General features: G+C 44.0%; 1 protein-coding gene across 1 annotated transcript; it reads left to right on the forward strand.

The window, feature by feature from the left end:
- The first annotated feature begins 7,082 nt into the window (after nucleotides 1–7,082).
- LOC121846388 (switch-associated protein 70-like) lies at nucleotides 7,083–12,211 on the forward strand. The gene is made up of 5 exons (XM_042321182.1): nucleotides 7,083–7,221; nucleotides 7,540–7,706; nucleotides 10,674–10,872; nucleotides 11,332–11,428; nucleotides 11,606–12,211. The coding sequence occupies exons 1-5, from the start codon at nucleotides 7,219–7,221 to the stop codon at nucleotides 11,722–11,724; spliced, it is 585 nt and encodes a 194-aa protein (XP_042177116.1). The 5' UTR covers nucleotides 7,083–7,218; the 3' UTR covers nucleotides 11,725–12,211.
- Nucleotides 12,212–21,615: the final 9,404 nt, after the last annotated feature.

The raw sequence follows: 21,615 nt of genomic DNA on the forward strand, positions 1-21,615 counted from the left end.
GTTAATTTTTGATGAACAATTTATTTAGTGAAGGTTTATTTGTTATTTGTCACATGGCTCAGATGCTCTCATAGTATTGCCTGGGGGAGGGGGTCCTGGGGTTATGCGGGGCTGTGGTTTCTGTTATTCCCAGAGGAGTTTCAGTTCCTCATTAATGAACACCATACCGTGTCTCATGCTTAATTTTGACCCATGTTTAACTAGTGTAACACTTGTAGAGAACTTACCTTAATTCCCAAATGCAGTGAATCAAGCATATTATGTTAGAAATGTTTATGAATTTCAGAAACAGATCATTGTCCCCCACGATGAAATCGGGGAGGGGAATGTGGATCTGTCTACATCCGTTAGTACGTTTGTATGTTCATACTTTAGTCAGATGCGATATCTCAGACAGCATTGGCCCGATTTTGACAACTTGAGTGAACGATGCGTCTTGTTATAGAGATCCGGCATTTACAAAAGTACACTGATTGGCCAGATGGTGGCTCTATAACAACAGATTGAAAATGCTAATTTTGGAAGGTCACGCCCTCACCCCGTTTGACCTAAACTCATAAAATTCGCTACGTAGGTCCCTTTCCTCACAAGGATTGTTTGCCATTATGAATTTTGTGAAAAACACTTAGAATACTACTCTTCTGGTAACATATCACCGATCTGCACGAAACTTGATATGTGGCGTCTATGGACTAACTGGGTTCTATTGGCTGCTGTATTTAACATTCAGCAAACAAGGGCTTGCATCCCTCTTCGAATAGTCTATTGGTATAAGAAATGCAAAAAGAATGTGTGTCCAGCAAGCTATTCTAGTCTAGCTTTTCTTGCATGGGACTCCAAAAGCTCTGGAGTGTTATGTTAGAATCTTATTATGCATAACCATTGATAATTAGCTAAATATAAAGCTACTACTGCAGGGTAGCCTAGTGGTTAGAGCGTTGGACTAGTAACTGGAAGGTTGCAAGTTCAAACCCCGAGCTGGCAAGGTACAAATCTGTCGTTCTGCCCCTGAAAATAAGAATTTGTCCTTAACTGACTTACCTTTATTTAACTAGGCAAAATACAAATTGAATTTATTACCTGAAAGAGGTAGGCTAGGACATCTATATGTAGGGCTATATATCAATTTAGAACAGAATTATCTTTTTTGGATGCAATTTGAATGGAATTGATGGAGAGAGAAAGACTGTGAGAGAGTGCTCGCGCATGCACTGATTTACAGCAACGAATTTCGAGTGATACGTTGTTGTATCACTCTGCAGCTGCAATAAAATTAAAATAAATCTTTACAATAAAAAAATTACGTGACCCTCGAAAGCCAGATGGATATGGGTAAATTAGATGCGCATTCTGTATTTATATTACTGTAGCATAGGCTATGCTGCAGCAAATATAGGCCTACCTGTCACAAGAAAAAGAAGTTACCATGATGAAATAATAGGTCTACATGCATTGTGAACTGCGTTCTATACTGAGATGGGCTGGCTGCCCCCACTCTGAGCGTTGATGATTCATCATGCAGAGGCTGTAGAGAAGACAGTTTTAGACATCACATATCATTTAACAGTTCCATTTCACGCCATGCTGTTCATGTAAATCATTTATTATAATTTAATGTTTTTTCACAGTTATTTATCCTTGGAAAAGGGAGAGGGCGGTAAATCCATGTAAATCTTGTTTCTTCGTAACTGGTTTCCCGCCATTCAACCCTATATATACAAATATATGCAAAAATTTGGGTGAAAATTGTTATTCGACCTTACTGCTATTAGCCCATACAAATGCATTGAATAACAGATTCACTAAATGGAACAACGGATAGTCCCCACCAAAAAATCTAAAGGACGTTTGTTCTGAAGTGTTTGTCCTATATCTGAGAGATATAAGAAAAATCAGTAAACATTAGTATGTGGGTGTCCTAGAGCAGAACAATATTTTATATGCCAAAACGTTCGGACGCTACAGATGATTTTGTGAGAAGCCCGATTTTTGGGCTGTCTCATGGTCTGACCGCTCTAGCTTTGTCAGCTTTCACCTCAGATGCGGAAGTAGGCATAGGCGGATGCGGTGGATAGGCGGATGCGGTGGATTGAGACTCATCCAATGCAATGTATTATGCTAATTAGATTTCCATGGGGCTCGGACATCAACCTTAGGGGGTTAATCAGTTTGACTCAGAGTGATGAATTTTGGCCCACATGCTCAGGGATATGAGTCTAGCTAACCCAAGCAATATCTCAGACACCACTGGCCCGATTTTGACTAAACATGGGTGAATGATTCATCTTGCCATAGAGATCCGTCATTTATCAAATTACACTGATTGGCCCAAGGGGGTACTGCATCATTCGTGGGGGACGACATGTTTACTGTTGCCTTGTTTTTCATTAGATCTGAGAAGAGGGGGAAAAAGCACTTATGCAAACGTAGCTGGCTCAGGGACACCTGTGAAAGAGCTGATGCCTGTATTCCGGTGCTGGTCTGCTGGTTATTTAGATCTGTCTCAGACTACCCACTTCCCCCTTTGCACCAGCATCTGGAGGCCCAGCTTTTCTTCTTATGCATCATTCTTTTCTACTCAAGTTCTCAACTCAAATCCTGTGTAGCTCAGTTTTTAGAGCATGGCGCTTGCAACACCAGGGGTGAGGGTTTGATTCCCAAGGGGGTGGGGGAGTATGAAAATATATGTAAGTTGCTCTGGATAAGAGCATCTGCTAAATGACTAAAATGTCAAACAAAATCAGATCAACTACCACTGTTCAATTGTTTAAATATTATTTTGTTGCTGTATTGTCACAATTATAAAGGATAAACATATGATAAAGGGGTCCGATAAGTCTGAGTGTAGCTTGTCCCACTGAAAAGCAATATCAGTTTTTTCTCCTTTAAAACAAACTTAAAGGCAAGTTCCTTTTAAAGGTAAGTTCCTTTTCAAAGTAACCTTTAGTTGAGCGTGTAAAGGCTGAATTAATACTGTCACGTTGACTCAAAGCGAATGTACTTTAATTACTCTGCCATTTTTAAAGCCATGTCCACCCTGTCCTTGATTTTTCCTAAATAAGTCTATATAACACACTGTTGTTGTTAGAATCTTATTATCACAAACATAATTTGTGTTATAAGCCATTTTAAGAGGACATTCCCCCTGCCCCTCATTCACTGGCAGTCAGCCTGCGAGGCAGATGATAGCCCCTCAAAACTACACCTAAACTATATATTCTATAAATTATACATTTAAATTTGTAAAAACATAAATGTAAATTCTATACATAAATTCTATACAACGACCCCAAACATACAGCGAAAGTCATTAAGAACTATCTCAGCGTAAAGAAGAACAAGGAGTCCTTCCTGGAAGGGATGGAATGGCCCCCACAGAGCCCTGATCTCAACACCAAGTCTGTCTGGGATTACATGAAGAGAGAGAAGCACCTAAATCCAGAGAGGCTGCCTAAATCCACAGAAGAACTGTGGATTTGTACTTAGAAGAATTGATGCTGTTTTGAAGGCAAGGGTGTTCACACCAAATATTGATTTGATGTAGATTTTTCTTCTGTTCACTCACTTTGCATTTTGTTAATTGATAAATATATAATATATTAACATGTCTATTTTTGAAAGCATTTTTACTTGACAGCATTTTTTCACATTTGCCTAAAACTGTACATTATTTTTTCGAACCTTCATAGAACTAGGCAAGTCAGTTAAGAACAAATTCTTATTTCCAATGACAGCCTACCCAAGCCAAACCCGGGCCAATTGGGCGCCGCCCTATGGGATTCCCAATCACGGCCAGATGTTATACAGCCTGGATTTGAACCAGGGACTGTAGTGACACCTTTTGCACTGAGATGCAGTGCCTTAGACCGCTGCGCCACTCAGGGGCAGTATGGCAGGGCTGAAAAGTGACCGGTAGCAGGAATATATAAATACTTATGGTGATATACTAATGGTAATATATTCATGTAAACAGGAGTAATAATGACCAGTAGCAGAATAAATGGATAAATACTTATGGAAATCAATGAACAGCAGCGTAGTGGTAGTGATACATATTTACACAGAGGCAGGGGAAGGAGAGCCTACAGAGTCACAAGCAGGTAGTTTTGATGTCTATATATGTATTATAGTATCAGAAAGAGCAGATTCTGCAGTTTCTAAATCATATATCCTTGTTAAACAACTCTTAAAAATGACCCCTTGAGCTCGATTTCAAAATATAATATATAATTACATGCGCAACACTCAAGCCACAGTAATATATTTTAACTCAAAATAAGCCTCTGTTCTTTTGAAATGCATTTTCTTGATTTCATAATGTTCCTTAAAGCCCCCATGCAGTCTTTTTTAATGTTATTTTTAAATCATGACTATGTGTAATAAATCACTGTGTTCGAATACCCATACTAACATACTTAATGAGTATATACTACATACTACATATATACTACATATCATTTTAGTATATTGTAAACAAATGTTTCAGTATCGTTTCAGTTGAGTACTAGCGCTTCTCCTGTCTACCGGAAGTTGATGCTGTTGCTATGCAACCTCTTGCTAGCTTGTTAGCATAACAAATGACTAGCTAGACATATTACGATTTTGGGTGTCCGTAAACATCACTCTGACCATTTTACTCACCTAGCAGAGCTGGTTAGGCTGTTTTTATGTTGTCCATAGCATTGGTGACTGTAACTGTGCTGCTGGCAACAATTTAATTACGTTTTTTTTTTTTACGACTTTTACTGACACCGACCATATTCAACGGGTGTTGAGCGTTTGTAAACTCAGTTATTCTGTACTCTGGCACACTCAGTGTTCTGAAATCGGAGTATTAATCAAATTCTATTTGTCACATACACATGGTTAGCAGATAATGCAAGTATATTTCAAAATGCTTGTGCTTCTAGTTCCGACAATGCAGTAATCTACGAGTAATCTAACCTAACAATTCCACAACTACCACCTTATACACACAAGTGTAAAGGGATGAACAATATGTACATAAAAATATATGAATGAGTGATGGTACAGAACGGCATAGGCAAGGTGCAGTAGATTGTATCAAGTACAGTATATACATATAAGATGAGTAATGTAGGGTATGTAAACATAAAAGTGGCATCGTTTAAAGTGGCTAGTGATACATGTATTACATCAAAATGGCAAGATGCAGTAGATGAGTACAGTATATACATATGAGATGAGTAATGTAGGGTATGTAAACATTATATGAAGTGGCATTGTTTAAAGTGGCTACTGATACATTTTGACATAAATTTTTCCATTATTAAAGTGGCTGGAGTTGAGTCAGTATGTTGGCAGCAGCCACTCAATGTTAGTGGTGGCTGTTTAACAGTCTGATGGCCTTGAGATAGAAGCTGTTTTTCAGTCTCTCGGTCCCTGCTTTGATGCACCTGTTCTGACCTCGCCTTCTGGATGATAGCGGGGTGAACAGGCAGTGGCTCGGGTGGTTGTTGTCCTTGATGATCTTTATGGCCTTCCTGTGACATGGAGTGGTGTAGGTGTCCTGGAGGGCAGGTAGTTTACCCCCGGTGATGCGTTGTGCAGACCTCACTACCCTCTGGAGAACCTTACGGTTGTGGGCAGAGCAGTTGCCGTACCAGGCGGTGATACAGCCCGACAATATGCTCTCGATTGTGCATCTGTAAAAGTTGCTTTTGGTGACAAGCCAAATTTATTCGGCCTCCTGAGGTTAAAGAGGCGCTGCTGCGCCTTCTTCACCATGCGGTCTGTGTGGGTGGACCAATTCAGCTTGTCCGTGATGTGTACGCCGAGGAACTTAAAACTTTCTACCCTCTCCACTACTGTCCCATCGATGTGGATAGGTTGGTTCTCCCTCTGCTGTTTCCTGAAGTCCACGATCATCTCCTTAGTTTTGTTGACGTTGAGTGTGAGGTTATTTTCCTGACACCACACTCCGAGGGCCCTCACCTCCTCCCTGTAGGCTTGTGGTTGCGATTGCGTCGTCTGTGGACCTATTGGGGCGGTAAGCAAATTGGAGTGGGTCTAGGGTGTCAGGTAGGGTGGAGGTGGTGTGGTCCTTGACTAGTCTCTCAAAGCACTTCATGATGATGGAAGTGAGTGCTACGGGGCGGTAGTCGTTTAGCTCAGTTACCTTAGCTTTCTTGGAAACAGGAACAATGGTGGCCCTCTTGAAGCATGTGGGAACAGCAGACTGGGATAAGGATGGATTGAATATGTCCGTAAACACCAGCCAGCTGGTCTGCGCATGCACTGAGGACGCGGCTGGCGATGCCGTCTGGGCCTGCAGCCTTGCGAGGGTTAACACGTTTAAATGTTTTACTCACTTCGGCTGCAGTGAAGGAGAGTCCACAGGTTTTGGTAGCGGGCCGTGTCAGTGGCACTGTATTGTCCTCAAAGCGAGCAAAGAAGTTGTTTAGTGTATTTGGGAGCAAGACATCCTGGTCCGCAACGGGGCTGGTTTTCCTTTTGTAATCCGTGATTGACTGTAGACCCTGCCACATACCTCTTGTGTCTGAGCCATTGAGTTGTGACTCTACTTTGTCTCTATGGGTAAAAGCAGTGGTTCGTGCTTTCAGTTTCGCGCAAATGCTGCCATCAATCCACGATTTCTGGTTTGGGAATGTTTTAATAGTTGCTGTGAGTACGACGTCGCTGATACACTTGCTAATAAACTCGCTCATCGAATCAGCGTATTCGTCAATGTTGTTTGACGCAGTGCGGAACATATCCCAATCCACGTGATCAAAGTAATCTTAAAGTGTGGAATCAGATTGGTCGGACCAGCGTTGAACAGACGTGAGCGCGGGAGCTTCCTGTTTTAGTCTCTGTCTATAGGCTGGGAGCAACAAAATGGGGTCGTGGGACTAGGAACGCGAGACGAGGCGGCCATCTCTGTCGGCGCAGGAAGTAATCTTTAGCCAGAATTAACGCACAACGACTCTACCACTTAGCTAAGAATGATTTGAATAATCAAGTCAATAAATGCTAGGTAGTTATTTAGATAGTTAATAAACTGCCTGGCAAGTTCGATGTATTAGTAGCCAACTAACATTAGGCTTTTCTAGTGTTAAGTGTTAAGGCTTCCTCTCCCTTGGCTTCTGACAGAAACTGGAGGAGGCAGCGGCCACAGCAACTCTGGAGGAGCAGAGGAGAAAACAGACCCAGACTGACCTGCAGGACCGCTACAGAACAGACCTGGAGAGAGAGAAAATGGTAACCAACCACAAAGCTACACTCTAGCTCTTTTCCAGGAAGTTAATACTCAGAATCACTGCAACAACGTATTACTCAGCAAGATTTCTCTCATGACTTTGAATCATTGCATTTCATGTATAACCAAGTATTATTACTATTACTCACAGTATGAGTATTATTTATGGAGTTATCTGGGAAAATCTACACTAAACAGAATTGATTGTCATATGCACAGCACATGCTACTTTGTACTGTGGTGGTGTGTATGCACGTGTGTGCATTCATATCTGTGTCCAGATTATCATATCAAACTGTGTGTCCATTGTCCCCTGTCAGGTTCGTCAGCAGATGGAGGAGCAGGTGGCCCAGAAGTCCAGTGAGTTGGAGCAGTACCTGCAGCGTGTCAGGGAGCTGGAGGACATGTACCACCGCCTGGAGGATGCACTAGAGGATGAGAGACAGGCCAGGCAGGATGAGGAGATCATGCGCAAACTACAGACCAGGTTAGACGCAACACACACTCATAGACAGTAGCCTTACACTGAGTGTACAAGACATTAGGAACACCTTTCTAATATTGAGTTGCTTTCCCTTTTGCCCTCATATTTATCTAATTAACTAACTGTTTAATTGTTACACAATTAAATTAATCATGTAGCAATTAACTAACTAGGATCTGGGGCACCACGAGAGTGGTTCTTTAAAGCGTTACCATCTCCCGAATTAAACTGAAAGATCTTTACCTATCATATCTATAAACAGTCAACTTATTAATCATAACCTCATATCATCATTCTGAGCAGTCGTAACCTCCTTGCATCTGCAAAAAAACGGAGCTTTAATTATGATTCAGTACTACACAAATTGGTTTAATTATTTATTTACTAGCTAATTAAATGAGAACTGTTACGAATCCCTTTTGGCCCGACAGTCTAGGGGATGGTAATGAGACCGTAACATAACTCATGCAAATTATAATTGTGACAAAGTAAAAGTGTGAACGAAATAACCACGACAACTGAAATTATACCGTCAAACTCAGGGTTTATTGTAAAACACACGGTAATGGGGGGAGCAGGAAAAGGGTCTGAGCTGGACCCAAGGAAAGAAACAATAAGCATCCAAAACACCCCTAAGCTAGACTAGCCTATTTTAACAACAGCTAACTAACCAACCAAAAATACAGTGGGTGGTCCGCCCAGTTCTAACTAGTGTTTTTAACAAAGTCTACCTACGGGTAGTGTATGCCCATGGGCGACTTGTCTTGGTTTCCCCTTTTCCCACCAGCAATCAAACACAAACACCATAACCAAAAACAATACTCACAGGAGATGACAAAGTCATTTGGAGGTGCTCAAACAAAAGAGAGGTTAAGACACAAAGAGAGCGTGAAACACAGAGATCTACATATATGGCATTTACAGAGAGATTGAGCTCTAGAGCAAACAACTGATGGGGTTTTTAAACCAAGGGAAAGGAACTGTGATAGGGTAGGAAACAGGAGGAGGTGTGTCTTCTGATTGATGATTGATTGTTGACTGATTGGGGAGTGATGATGTTCACCTGTGAGGGAGAAGGAGAGAAAAGAAACACACACAGGATACACACACAGGATACTTGTATCCGTAACAAGAACACAGGATAAACACACACACTCTGCACCGGTTATTATCCCCAGCTGAATGACAACAACATAGATGCTTGTTAAAGAAGAGATGGAGAGAGAGGGACAGAGACACTTAACACTGCCACATTCAGAAACTACTCTCACCTACAATAACCATATACTTTGCACACGAACCGCCGCCCGCTTTGAGCTAGACATCATGAATGTATTTGCGTGAAATGCCTGGGGTTGCCGGGGAACTCTCGGTAAACGGGGCAGCCTTGAAAAGGGTGTTGGGCCTTTTTTTGTCGAAAATGACTCAAACAACTCTTCTACTGTTGTCCTTCTTCGCAGTTGTCTGGTATCTGGGGACTTGTTGTGTAGTCCTGAACAGAACTACAGAGTTGATTTTCCTTCCATTCACTCTTGAAGATACTTCTTTTAAGCTGTATCAATGGTTTCCCAGTGGGGGGATGAGAGTAACATAATACGATTGATTCACTGTTGTGGTCATCCTGTCTGGGTTGGCGCCCCCCCCCTTGGGTTGTGCCGTGGCGGAGATCTTTGTGGGCTATACTCAGCCTTGTCTCAGGATGGTAAGTTGGTGGTTGAAGATATCCCTCTAGTGGTGTGGGGGCTGTGCTTTGGCAAAGTGGGTGGGGTTATATCCTTCCTGTTTGGCCCTGTCCGGGGGTGACCTCGGATGGGGCCACAGTGTCTCCTGACCCCTCCTGTCTCAGCCTCCAGTATTTATGCTGCAGTAGTTTATGTGTCGGGGGGCTGGGGTCAGTTTGTTATATCTGGAGTACTTCTCCTGTCCTATTCGGTGTCCTGTGTGAATCTAAGTGTGCGTTCTCTAATTCTCTCCTTCTCTCTTTCTTTCTCTCTCTCGGAGGACCTGAGCCCTAGGACCTGAGCTCCAGGACTACCTGACATGATGACTCCTTGCTGTCCCCAGTCCACCTGGCCATGCTGCTGTTCCAGTTTCATCTGACCTGAGCCCTAGGACCATGCCCCAGGACTACCTGACATGATGACTCCTTGCTGTCCCCAGTCCACCTGGCCATGCTGCTGCTCCAGTTTCAACTTCCACCTGACTGTGCTGCTGCTCCAGTTTCAACTGTTCTGCCTTATTATTATTCGACCATGCTGGTCATTTATGAACATTTGAACATCTTGGCCATGTTCTGTTATAATCTCCACCCGGCACAGCCAGAAGAGGACTGGCCACCCCACATAGCCTGGTTCCTCTCTAGGTTTCTTCCTAGGTTTTGGCCTTTCTAGGGAGTTTTAACCTAGCCACCGTGCTTCTACACCTGCATTGCTTGCTGTTTGGGGTTTTAGGCTGGGTTTCTGTACAGCACTTTGAGATATCAGCTGATGTACGAAGGGCTATATAAATAAATTTGATTTGATTTGATGGTTTGAGCAGAGTAACAGGATGGTCCTACTTAAATTCGCTTTCAAAGATACTTTACTTAGGACAGCTAAACAGCCGTTCCAGTGATTGTCCTGGAGGTGAGTTTATCGTCTCCACCTCGTGTTGAGATTCAAAGTTCAAACCATTTTAAACATGTAGTTGCTGCTTCACACTTTTTCTGGTTCAATGTGTTTTTTCTTAACCCATCATTTATACCTTTTGCTCGAAAGCACAGGTTAAAGGTAGTACACTATATAGGGAAAATGATGCCATGTTGTACACAACTTCACACACAGATGTAGTGTACATTATCACACAAAAACAGTGTATCAGTAGGCTGTGTATAGATGTTAACGTTCACATTCTCAGGCTTCTGCACCCAGCATTTGTTTGAGTCTGTCTGTGATTGGTTCATGTGGTGTGTCTGTTTCTGCATGTACACAGGCTTCTGGAGGAGGAGTCAGCCAAGCGGGCGGAGCTGGAGCAAATCCACCTGCAGCAGCAGAGAGCCATCTCCCAGACCCAGGCTGAGAAGCAGGAGCTGGAGAGCGAGCGGCTGGCCAAGGAGATGGCCCTGCAGGCAGCCATGTTGCAGCTGGAGAGACTTGAGAGAGAGAGGCACGGAGCACTGGAGCAGTACGAGGTCAGAGAGCAACACCCTGTCTGTGTTTCAATATGGCTGTTAGTAGGGACCATGTCCCCTATTAACACTTCACTTAAAGTAAGGTGTTGCCGGGACATTTCATAAACAAAATTAAAACAAATTTGGCAGGAAGTACTTCCTTTTGACCTATATGTCTGTGAGCAACTACTTGTCTTTATTCAGCTGAAGATAGTGTTGAGTCAGTGGAAGGCTGCCTGAAACAGACAGTCCGTCCCTGGCACCAAACGTACCTTCTTCTCGAATTACTCCTCTGTCAACTGTTGACACAACACAAAACTATCATAGAGGTCTCTTCTTGCACTCTGTTGCCATCTAGTGGTGATTTCACTGAGAACTGTCTCTACTTCAAGAAGAACAGCATAACTTATTTATTACTTAAAGGGACTTGGCCATCATTGAGATATATGGATAAACTATGTGTGTGTGTTTGTGTTACAGGAGGTGAGAATGAAATTGGAGCAGGCAGCTAATAAGACCAAGAGCTGGAAGGACAAGGTGGCCAAGCATGAGGGACTGGTCCGTCTCATCCAGCCAGGTAAGTAAGAATGAGAGAGGCCAACATCACCATAGTAGAATGTCATCCACTGCATGTTCATGTTCTGTTCTGTTCTCCTCTCCATACTCATATTACAATGCTATTCATGTCTTTGTTCTATTGATCTATTGTTTTAATACAGTATGTGATGTTTTCTTTCTCCTTTTGTCTGTGAAGGTGATAAAGGACCACAGAGGATGACTAACTGGGGCCCAGCAGCCTTCACAGACACTGAGCTGGACCTGAGGAAGAAGTCCTGGCAGGAGAGGAAGAACCACAACCAGTCAGCCCAGTAGACTAGAGATGGTGCTTCTTACCTGATGGTCCAGACATCTTACTGTGATCGTGTAGCATCACGATACTGTTGTCGTATTGTTGTTGAGAATTAACTAATGTGTACGGTTGCAAAATTCCTGAAACTTTACCAAAATGTCCAGGATCTCCAGAAATCCCGATTGCTGGATTCTGGATTTCCTGCTTATTTTCTCCTAATTCTGTGAATCTTCTAACCAGGATATCTGGAATTTTGCAACCCTACTAATGTGCCAATGCTTTGACATTCCAAGTGATTCACCATTCTGTGGTCTGATAAGTCTTTAACCAGGAAATAGAGTTGTAGATATTCAGTGAATAATATGTTAAACTTATTTTTTTAAATAATGTCATGAGAAAGTAATACGATTAAAGTAATAAGATAAAAGTAATAAGATGTTTTCTATTTAAAATGCCAACGCATAAGTAGTGTATCTTATAAAATATATTTAAAGACATTTCTTTATACTGTTGCTGTCTGTTTTATTGGATGAGGGATGTGAGAATTATATGTGTTAGAATAGGTGAGTAGTGAACGGGGGGGTAGGTTAGATATACTATATCCAAAAAATAAATATGGCATGTATATATGACTCTGGGTTAGATATGCTCAGCCTTGATTTATATATTTGATACATTTCATTCAAAAACATTTTTTCAATCTAACCATTTAAAATGTAATTTCCTGGTTTGCCTGTGGGAACTGTGTAACCTTCAGTAATATTCCTATGAAAGACTTGGCCGATGCCCTCTTGTGGTTTCATGAGTTAAAGCATCTGTTTACGGCTCTGCTGTAACTCACAGTAATATTATACTGTGGTGGGCTGGGAGTTACGGTAGATACCTTGAACCGCTTGAGTCCATAGCTATAGTTCCCCTTGTATTGTAGTCAGGTAAAGTTCAATTTAACCAACATATGCAAGTGTGAGCTGACCTCTGAGCTCGTGTGTGTAATAGTGAATGTTGGTGCAGTGAGAACTTATGAGATCTGACTGCAGGGATGGAACTGCTGGGATCTAGTGTTTCTCTGCGGACTCTGAGCTGGGTTCTATTCTCTCTGGGGGAACCAGGGCCCTGGAATGGGATTCATTTTCTCTCTCTTGGGGCCCTAGGTCCTGCTTAATTCCACTCTCCACTACATCTCAGCCTAGCGCTGCAGATTTCTGTAATGGATGTTCTGCAGAGCTTCAAAGAGCTGGCTTGGCCATCTGTTTGTCTGTCTGAATCTGTCCTGGCAGGCTGAGGTCCAGCTCTCTCTCTCTCTCTCTCTCTCTGAGCCAGCCTGACCAAACCACCCCAACCATGTGTGACTGATAGTGACACCCTCTCCTCATTCATAAACCTGTGGTTTTCATTACAATAACGTCCTACTTTGTGTCATGTCGAAACAAATACAATCTGATTTTCTTATTTCTTTGGGGCCAAATCCTGCTTTTGATTTGCTAAGTCTTGTGTGTGTGTGAGTGAGCATGTTCTCCTCACATCTGGAGCTCACTACTGTAGGTCTAGGTCTTCTAGACCTTGTACAACAACAGTCAGTCGTGACTAAGTTGGAGTATGAGGAGATCTGTGCAGACTTCTACCAGCCCTTTTCCTTTATGAGAGCTTGGACAAACAATTATGATGATTAATAAATGCTACAGCACGAGCACACCCCCTCATGCCCGGACCTGCACTCTCGTCCACCCTGCTCGGGTTGCGCAGTGAGCTGACTTCACAGAGTGGTCTGGTCAGAGGGCTCGCCCTGGGCGGCCGCAGAACAAAGCCATGTCGATGGGAGGAGACAGGAGACCTGACCGCTTGGAGTGTGGAACCACAGGCCTGTCTGTCAGGATGGAGAAACACGCCAAGTAAACATCACAACAACCCCATCACACTGTCACGACAGCCATGCTGCAGCATGATACACATAGTAAATCATTTTCATAAAACAGGATTTCTCCCTTTAGGCATATTCTTCTCTTCAGGAAAGACTCAAGGATTAAACATCTTAATATAACTAAGCCCTAAGAACAGAAATACAAGTAAGCATAGCTGAAGCAACACAATCCATCAAAGACTCCAGACAGAATTGTTCCAGACCAACCCAGCTCAGAGTGCCTCTCTCCATGTTAACAAAGAGCTGGGCAGGCTTAAACAAAAACACATGAGACATACGTGATTCTATTGTAGCTATCTCTCTTGTTGTTGCTCCAGTAATTGGGCTTTCCAGCCTTTTTCTGTGCTGAATATATATTTTTCCATTCAACTGTTTTATTTCATCGTGGAGTAATCTGCTGTTTTGTCGGTATGTGAAGTGACTTCCATCCTCACTGACAGACTTGAGACTCTGAGACCTGAAAACACCAGGCTCCACACCTCATCTACAGTCTACCAGTAGAAGGTTGGTTGAGGTATGAAAAAAACCAATTTGACTCATACTGCATTTACATTTTAAACATTTAGCGGACGCAATTATCCAAAGCCACGTTCAGTTAGGCGTTACTCTCTGTCAAATTAAATACGTGTTTTGTCTTTGAGGAGGAGAATTATATGAGTTCAGAATGAGGCTTTTGAGAACTGTTAAAGAAGGAATTTTAACAGGAATGACTTCAAATCCTGGAAGGTCGTTTCTTGGTGTCCTGGATTGTCCTGAGTAACACTGTCAATAAGGGTGTCTGCCAACTCTTAAGCCACAACCCTCAACACTGAGCATTCCATCCACCACTTCCTGTTTACTAGCTCTGACAAATGGTCCAGTGCCACTCCTCCTCCCTCTCTTCTACTTCCCTTTTCTCCTCTTCTTCTTTCCTCTCCTCCTCCCCAAGAACTTAGTCTCTCTCATCTGCCACCCATTGTCCTCCTCCTCCTATCTCACTCCTCCTCCTCATCCCCCATTCCCTCTTTCCCTTCTCTCTCCTCCTCCAACACAAGAAGTTCCTTAGTCTCTCTATCTCCAGTTTGCTCTCCTCTCCATTTTCCTCAATGAAAGAACCACAAATAAGTTGGTTAAGGGTTTTAAATCTGCTCTTTAATCTGCATCTTGACTTGAGCCAATTACTCCTGTGTGAAAAGTAACTAATTGACCCAGATCATTCTTGTGACATAACAGGAAGGGAAGTGAAGACCGGTGATGAGGCAGGTACATGCGGTGTGGGAAAGGTTGAATTAAACTGTTAATTACTTTTATGCTGCATCCACTTTAAAGGAAAGTGTTTGTAAAGAGTGTGACTTGCATACATTTGGCCACCCACATGAGCTAGTCAGGGCCAGCCCTAGCCTTTTGGGGGCCCTAAGCAAGATTTGACAGTAACCCCCCAGCCCCTCAGTAACTCTGCTGAAAGCAGCGTGTCTCTCCAGGCCACCCCAGCTTCCCGAGAACCCTGCTTACCTACTCCGAAACGCTTCGCTGGGGAGTCAGGAACCTGTTGGAGTTTCTCTCCCAGTGTTCCCTCATTTTTGAGGGTGCAGTCCTCGTATTTGCCCTCGTATTTCCCCTCGGACCGTTCGAAAATGGCGTATCTCATAATGCTGATGTCCGGAAGGGCTCTCGCCTGTCTACGGCGGTGTGGGAACAACAATCTGCTGTGTTCTTCAGTCTGGAGGAGTTTGTGGCTGAAGTGAAAAACGTTTTTGATTCTCCATTGTCCGGGAGAGAGGCTGCCCAGAAGTTACTCCCGCAGTGTGGAGAACTATGTGGTTGATTTCCGCATGTTGGCTGCCGAGAGTGCCTGGGACCCGGAATCCCAGTTCGACACGTTCCTTCATGGATTATCGGTTTAGGTTAAATACGAGCTTACAGCCCGGGAGCTGCCAACAGATCTTGACTCGCTCATCGCCTTGACCATCTGGATCGATGGGTGGCTACGCAGATTTACGCAGATTTAACACCAAGAGTTGTCTGTATTGCGGGACTACCGGTCATTACGTGTCTACCTATCCATTAAAAGACCAGGCTCATCAGTAGGTACTAGTACTCTGCTGGGCCATATGGAGAATTTTTCTATTCCCCTTACTCACACCCCTCTCCATGCCATCCTGCTGTTGGGCAACCAGTCGAAATCTCTCCGGGTTCTCATTGACTCTGGGGCCAAGGAGAGTTTCATGGACTCTACCCTGGTGTCAGAGTTGGGCATCCCCACTCAGCCCCTCTCCATTCCCATGGATGTTAGTGTGCTGGATAGGCGCTCTATAGGCAGTCACCCACAATACTACTATCAACCTGCGAGTGTCAGGGAACCACAGTGAGTCAATGTAGTTCATGCTCATCAAGTCTCCTCAGGTTCACGTTTTATTGGGGTTTTCTTGGGTCCAGCAACACAATCCCCTTATCAACTGGACTGCTGGTGCTATCATGGGCTGGAGCCCATTCTGCTACACCCATTGCCTGAAGTCGGCGCAGCCTTCCCCAAGGATGTCTTCCTGTGGGCTCGGAAGATGCCTCGGACCTCTCCGCCGTTCCCGCGGAGTACCAGGACCTCTGGGGGTTTTCAGCAAGGCCTGGGCCACTTCGCCTCCTCCACATCGACCCTATGACTGCGGGATCGACCCCCCGAGGGGGCATGTGCTCACTATGGGCATGATGCATCTGACGGCTCTCATCACTCTTTATCAGTGACATCAACCTGCCTTCTGGGTGATAAGAGCCAGACCAGGTCCTGTGGTTCTGCTATGGGACTGTGGTTCTCCTCTCCCAGCATGTTGCTGTGTCCTACACATGTACCAGATGTAATATCGCTAGCTGGTTAGCTGAGTGTACAAGTACTGTTTCCCTTGCTAAACCAAGACCATAGTTGCCACGTACAGCAATGACTCTCTGGTACTGACTCCTTTTGCTTGCACTCCAAAGCCTCTCTTCTGAGAAAAGCCTCTCTTCCTCCTTAAGTCTCAGAGTGCGTCACCTCAGCTTTGTTCCCATGCAAGACAAAATAAATAAATGAGACCAAACACAGAGAGTAAACATAATGAGAGTCGTATGATTATGTGACAGTGATGTCGTTAGGGGGCAGCGATCCAGCCCAGAATGTGATGCACAGGAAGAGAGAGCAATGACCATAGGAGGGAAGGGGAAGAGAAATTGTGAGCCTTGACACTGTGGAGCTGCCAGCAGAGCTTGTTCTGGTGTCCTAAAGGACAAAAGAGCACCACCACCTCCCTCACAGCTCATATCAAATCCTTGCCCCCTATCTCCTCCACACCCAGACTAGAGACTTCAACATGAGCTGCCTGGAGGAGAGCAGAACACCACACAGCCGGCTGCCATAAGGGAAACATAACATGGTTGTTTATGTGAGCCCAAGCTACAGTACATTCTCCTAACTCCAACTCCACATGTGTGAATGGCATCTCTGTTTGACAGAGCCATGCCAGATCCTTTGTTTGTCTCCTCCTTGAACTTTGTTCCTGATTTTCTCAAACATTTCATTTCAGACCAAAGGGTATTTGTTCTTTATCTGGATGTTTCAAAGTGGGACTGTGATAAGTCATACACTGGGGTGGAGAAAGACGAACCTGTCATGTCTTAGGTAATGTCCTTCTACAGCAATAATGCTTCAGCACCCCCTACAACTCAACCACACACACAGAACCCACAGTCATTGAGAAAACCATATTGTGGAATCCCAAGTCATTTGGTCCCATGCTAACGTGCTATAATGCTTAAAGTGCAGGACTATTAGCCAGATAGTTTGAACTAACGACAACCCCTATTGTGATATAGCTTCTTATACACTGCCACTGCTTCCACAATCAAGACCTACTCAAATTCCAAATGGATACTTTACAAGAATGAAATAGTAAAACCAAACATTTACACAGAGGGATTTTAGGTCTCCTCTCTGAGGGGTTTTTCCCACTGTCACAATCTGCTTCTGCTTACCAGTACATTTACAGTTTAAAACAATCGCTTCTCACCCATTTCAAGATTGCCTCCTAGTCCTATATAATAAATCTGCTGTTAAAGACAGTAGGGTTTATTTGTAGCCTGCGGTCCAATCTGTTTGGTATTCATTTATATCACTGAGCACATAACTAAGTCAAGGCCTCCATGCCACCTTTCAGTCCTTCAACACATGACCTGTAGACCACTGGGGCCCTTAGTAGCTACATAAAGAAATGAACTTTATTGACCACAGATTTCTCTTGTTCAACAACGTTAGGAGCACAGAGGGTATATCTGATCGTCTGAGCTAGTATCGCAGAGGGAAAGGTAGCTGCAGGGCTTGTTTGATTAAGGTAGTTTGATAATGTCAACATTGATAACAGAGCTAGAGTGGTTGATTGTCTGTATATGTCCTTCTTGTTGCAGCAAGAGAGAGAGAGAAAGAGGGGTGGGGAGGGGGCAGAGATTGTATGGTACATCTGATTAGGCTATGGTCCTGGGGAGAAGGACGCTCCCTGCTCCTCTCCATTGAATTAAAATGGAGCAGGATTTGGCTTCAGGCCAGCCGCTAAACTGCCCGTCTCAGGGAAATTGCACCACACACACACTGACACACACTTCCATTCCCTCTGGGAATATGTTACCTCAAACTGAGTAAGGATGCTAAACTATTTCCTTTAATGCAAATGACATGATGTGAATTCTCTCCTTCTCTGTCAAAGTGAGTGTTCCGTTACTTCAAGTCCTGCTCCGCCACCACCAGCATCCCTGTGACTACGGGAACGGGAATGTTTGTCCCAGCTCAGCTGCGGTAGGTACAGCACATCACACTGATTAATTGGCAAGAGTTCACATTATCTTTACAGAGGTACTTAATTCAAAACTTAAGCTTCACCAGTGACATTTGTCTGTAGTTTTCCATTTGGTTCTCTTCTTCAGTGGAACATCAATTAGAATAGGCCAGAAGTAGTTTTAAGTGAGGGGTGGGGTTCAGTATTGCCTCCCTGCCTATGTTCTGCTCTCGCTTCACTCTTTAAACTCTGGGAGAGAATTTTTCAGATCTGGTTTCAATTACTTGCTATTGTTTTCTGTCTTATCTACAGTGTCTGAGCAATGTGTCCCATCATACTGCACGTCCCAATATCCACACTACCACACTACTTAGAATGAATGCCCAATACATTCTAAGTGGTTTGCTAGTGTGGACATAAGAACGTAGTATACTCCATCCCCATACTCCTGGTTTAGTGCTCAGCTGCTCTCTATAGTAACCAGTGAGTTACTGTAAGTGTGTGAAGTCAGTGGCTGGTTCATCTCCAATTCTGAGGCTCTCTCTCGACTCTCCCAGTCTGAGGCAGGAACCAGAGGAGAAGTAGAGAACAGTAATCTCCTGGTCCGTCCCTGGGGGTCACGGCCGTGTCGAGAGACATTCCAGACATAGCCGCTTCGCAGCTCGATTAAACCCAACTGGTCACTGCACACACACAAAGTGAGACCTCAGCGCCAACCGGCCAGGCAGTCAGCCAGGCCCCGGTGCTACTGTACTGTAGGTTCAGCACCAGTCCCTCTCCCAGTCTCCCTCTCAAGTCTCCCTACTCTTCTCTGAGTGGCTTGTTTTAATCACCTCATTCCATTTGATGTGTAGTCCACTCCCTGCTCTTATCATCCAGGAATGTCCAGGCTATCATAAAAGAGAGAGGGTCTAATGGTTCACTTTGATTACCCACACCATACCACCCTTTTGGTACGACTAGGGCTCCACCAGCTCTCTCTGTGTGTGTGTTTGTGTGTGCGTGCGCACCATGTACCTCCATGTTCCTCTGATTTATTAGATGTTGGAGGCTTTCAACTTTTGAGGAGGCTGGAGAGGACAGTTCCCCTGCTCCCACAGGTGCTCCCAGCAGCCAGCCCAGAGACAGAATAGAACAGAGCCGAGCCTCCCAGCAGGCGGTGGAAGAGCTTTGACACGATTAAGACCTCATCTGGAACCCAAGCACCCTGCCTGGCCATCTGCTGGTGTGGATCATGGTCGATCCTACATTCAGGCCCAGGCAGCAGGATGTAGAGAATACACATACTGTAACAGACTGGAAGTGGTTAATGACATCGAGATCACAGTGTACCCAAAACCGTAACAGGGACCAACAGTAGAGTGACTTAGTGTCATTCCTCTTCTAGTACGCCAAGAACAACATGCATTTCATCACATGAACAGGTTTTTGGCTACATGGAAATTAACTTAGGACCCCTATCAAGCTCCATACACGTGCAAAGGAGACGTGTCAATAAATTACTGTTAGGAGCAAAGGCCTGGAGACACAGCTGGGAGTCATGGGGCTGAAAAACATCAGGACAAGGGAGGAAAAGTCTGTAAATCTGTTACGCAGAGTGGAACCGGGCAACCCAAGAGCAGACTCAAATGAGGAGACTGGGATGAAGTAACACAGAGAGAGAGAGGGATGGGAGAGAGTACTAGGGGAGTGGTGGCAGGTCAAGGAGACACAGGATGAGTTGTAGAGGGCGTTGCAGGAGCTGATGTGACAATCTGTAAATCGTACTAAAGAAATCAGTTCCACTGGCAGCAGGATCAACCCTCTGGACATTATTAGAAGCAGAAAATCAACACGATAAGAAATCAGAGTTTTTGCAGTTTGAATTTCATTAAACAACTGGAGTTGATGCCCCTGATCTTTTACAAGTCCTTGCCTTGTCCCAGTGCTGTAAAGCAGGGTTTCCCAAACTCAGTCCTGGGGCCCCCCTGTGTGCACGTTTTGACCTAGCATTACAAAGCTCATTCAAATAATCATAGCTTGATGATGAGTTGATTATTTGAATCAGCTGTGTAGTTCTAGGACAAAAACAAAAATGTGCACTCAGGGGGCCTGTCACGACTTCCGCCGGTTGGTTCCTCTCCTTGTTTGGGCGGTGTTCGGCAGTCGGCGTCGCCGGTCTTCTAGCCATCAGTGATCCATTTTTCATTTTCCATTTGTTTTGGCTTCTCTTCTCACACACCTGGTTTCAATTTCATCATTACATGTTGTGTATTTAACCCTCTGTTCCCCCCATGTCCTTGTCCAGAATTGTTTATTGTAAGTGCTTGTACACATTATTTTCTGGTGTGCGAAGGGTTTTGTACCCATTGTATTGATTGTTCTGTTTACGGTGATTTTTATTATTCAACTGCACCGTTGTAACAGTTTTCGCCTGACTTCTCTGCCGCCAGTACGCACCCCTTACAGGGCCCCAGGACTGAGTTTGGAAAACCCTGCTGTAAAGGACGCATGAGAAATAAAGCACGTATGGTACCTCAACCTCAGGTCATGTATAAATGTAACAATGAGGCCCAATAAAGAACAATGTAAAAATCTTTCTGCTGTCAGAGTCCGCTCAGTTTAAGAGGTTGAGACATTCTTATTGCTTCTGTACAGTACAGACAGACAGTATTATAAAATACAGATTTATCTGAAAACAAAAGAAAAACATTTGTCCAAAGTTTGTCCAGGTTAAAAAAAAGCATATTTCCATTATTTATTTATTTTGAACGTCCAGGTGTGATAAATCACCTCTGTGATACTCTGTCGGATCTGTCAGGCGTTTACTGCTGTACTGGAGTCATGAGAAAACTATCTTCCAGGGTTTCTAAGGTGACACAGACACAACACAAATAGATCAACAGACTGCTATGTGTTACTGCAACCAATACAAGACAAAGGGGGGACCAGCCTCCAGCCCAGGCCCTGCTTGCTTCACACATCTCAACTGCTGTATTTCATCCTATGACAGTCCTGGATGGAGCTGTTGCTACAGCAGTGCATAAATGGCAGAAACAAGTAAACATCAAATAGATGAGTGAAATAGCTGTCTAAAGGGACTGTGGAAAGAGGCCCATCTCAATAATATCATGTGTTTCCCCACTTGATCCAGAGAGGGTGTTTAACAGTGTTCTTTTTCTGGTGATGTGGAACCATGGACTAGAGGACCAGGGAAGACATACATTCCTTACAACAGTCAGAGA

Source organism: Oncorhynchus tshawytscha, linkage group LG04, assembly GCF_018296145.1.
Source record: "Oncorhynchus tshawytscha isolate Ot180627B linkage group LG04, Otsh_v2.0, whole genome shotgun sequence".
Taxonomy (NCBI): Eukaryota; Metazoa; Chordata; class Actinopteri; order Salmoniformes; family Salmonidae; genus Oncorhynchus; species Oncorhynchus tshawytscha.

Bases quoted from the DNA above. Each gene is read 5' to 3' on its own strand.
- LOC121846388 (XM_042321182.1), top strand. The intron at 7,707-10,673 runs GTTAGACGCAAC...GCATGTACACAG, and splicing joins ATGCGCAAACTACAGACCAG to GCTTCTGGAGGAGGAGTCAG. The intron at 10,873-11,331 runs GTCAGAGAGCAA...TTTGTGTTACAG, and splicing joins GAGCACTGGAGCAGTACGAG to GAGGTGAGAATGAAATTGGA.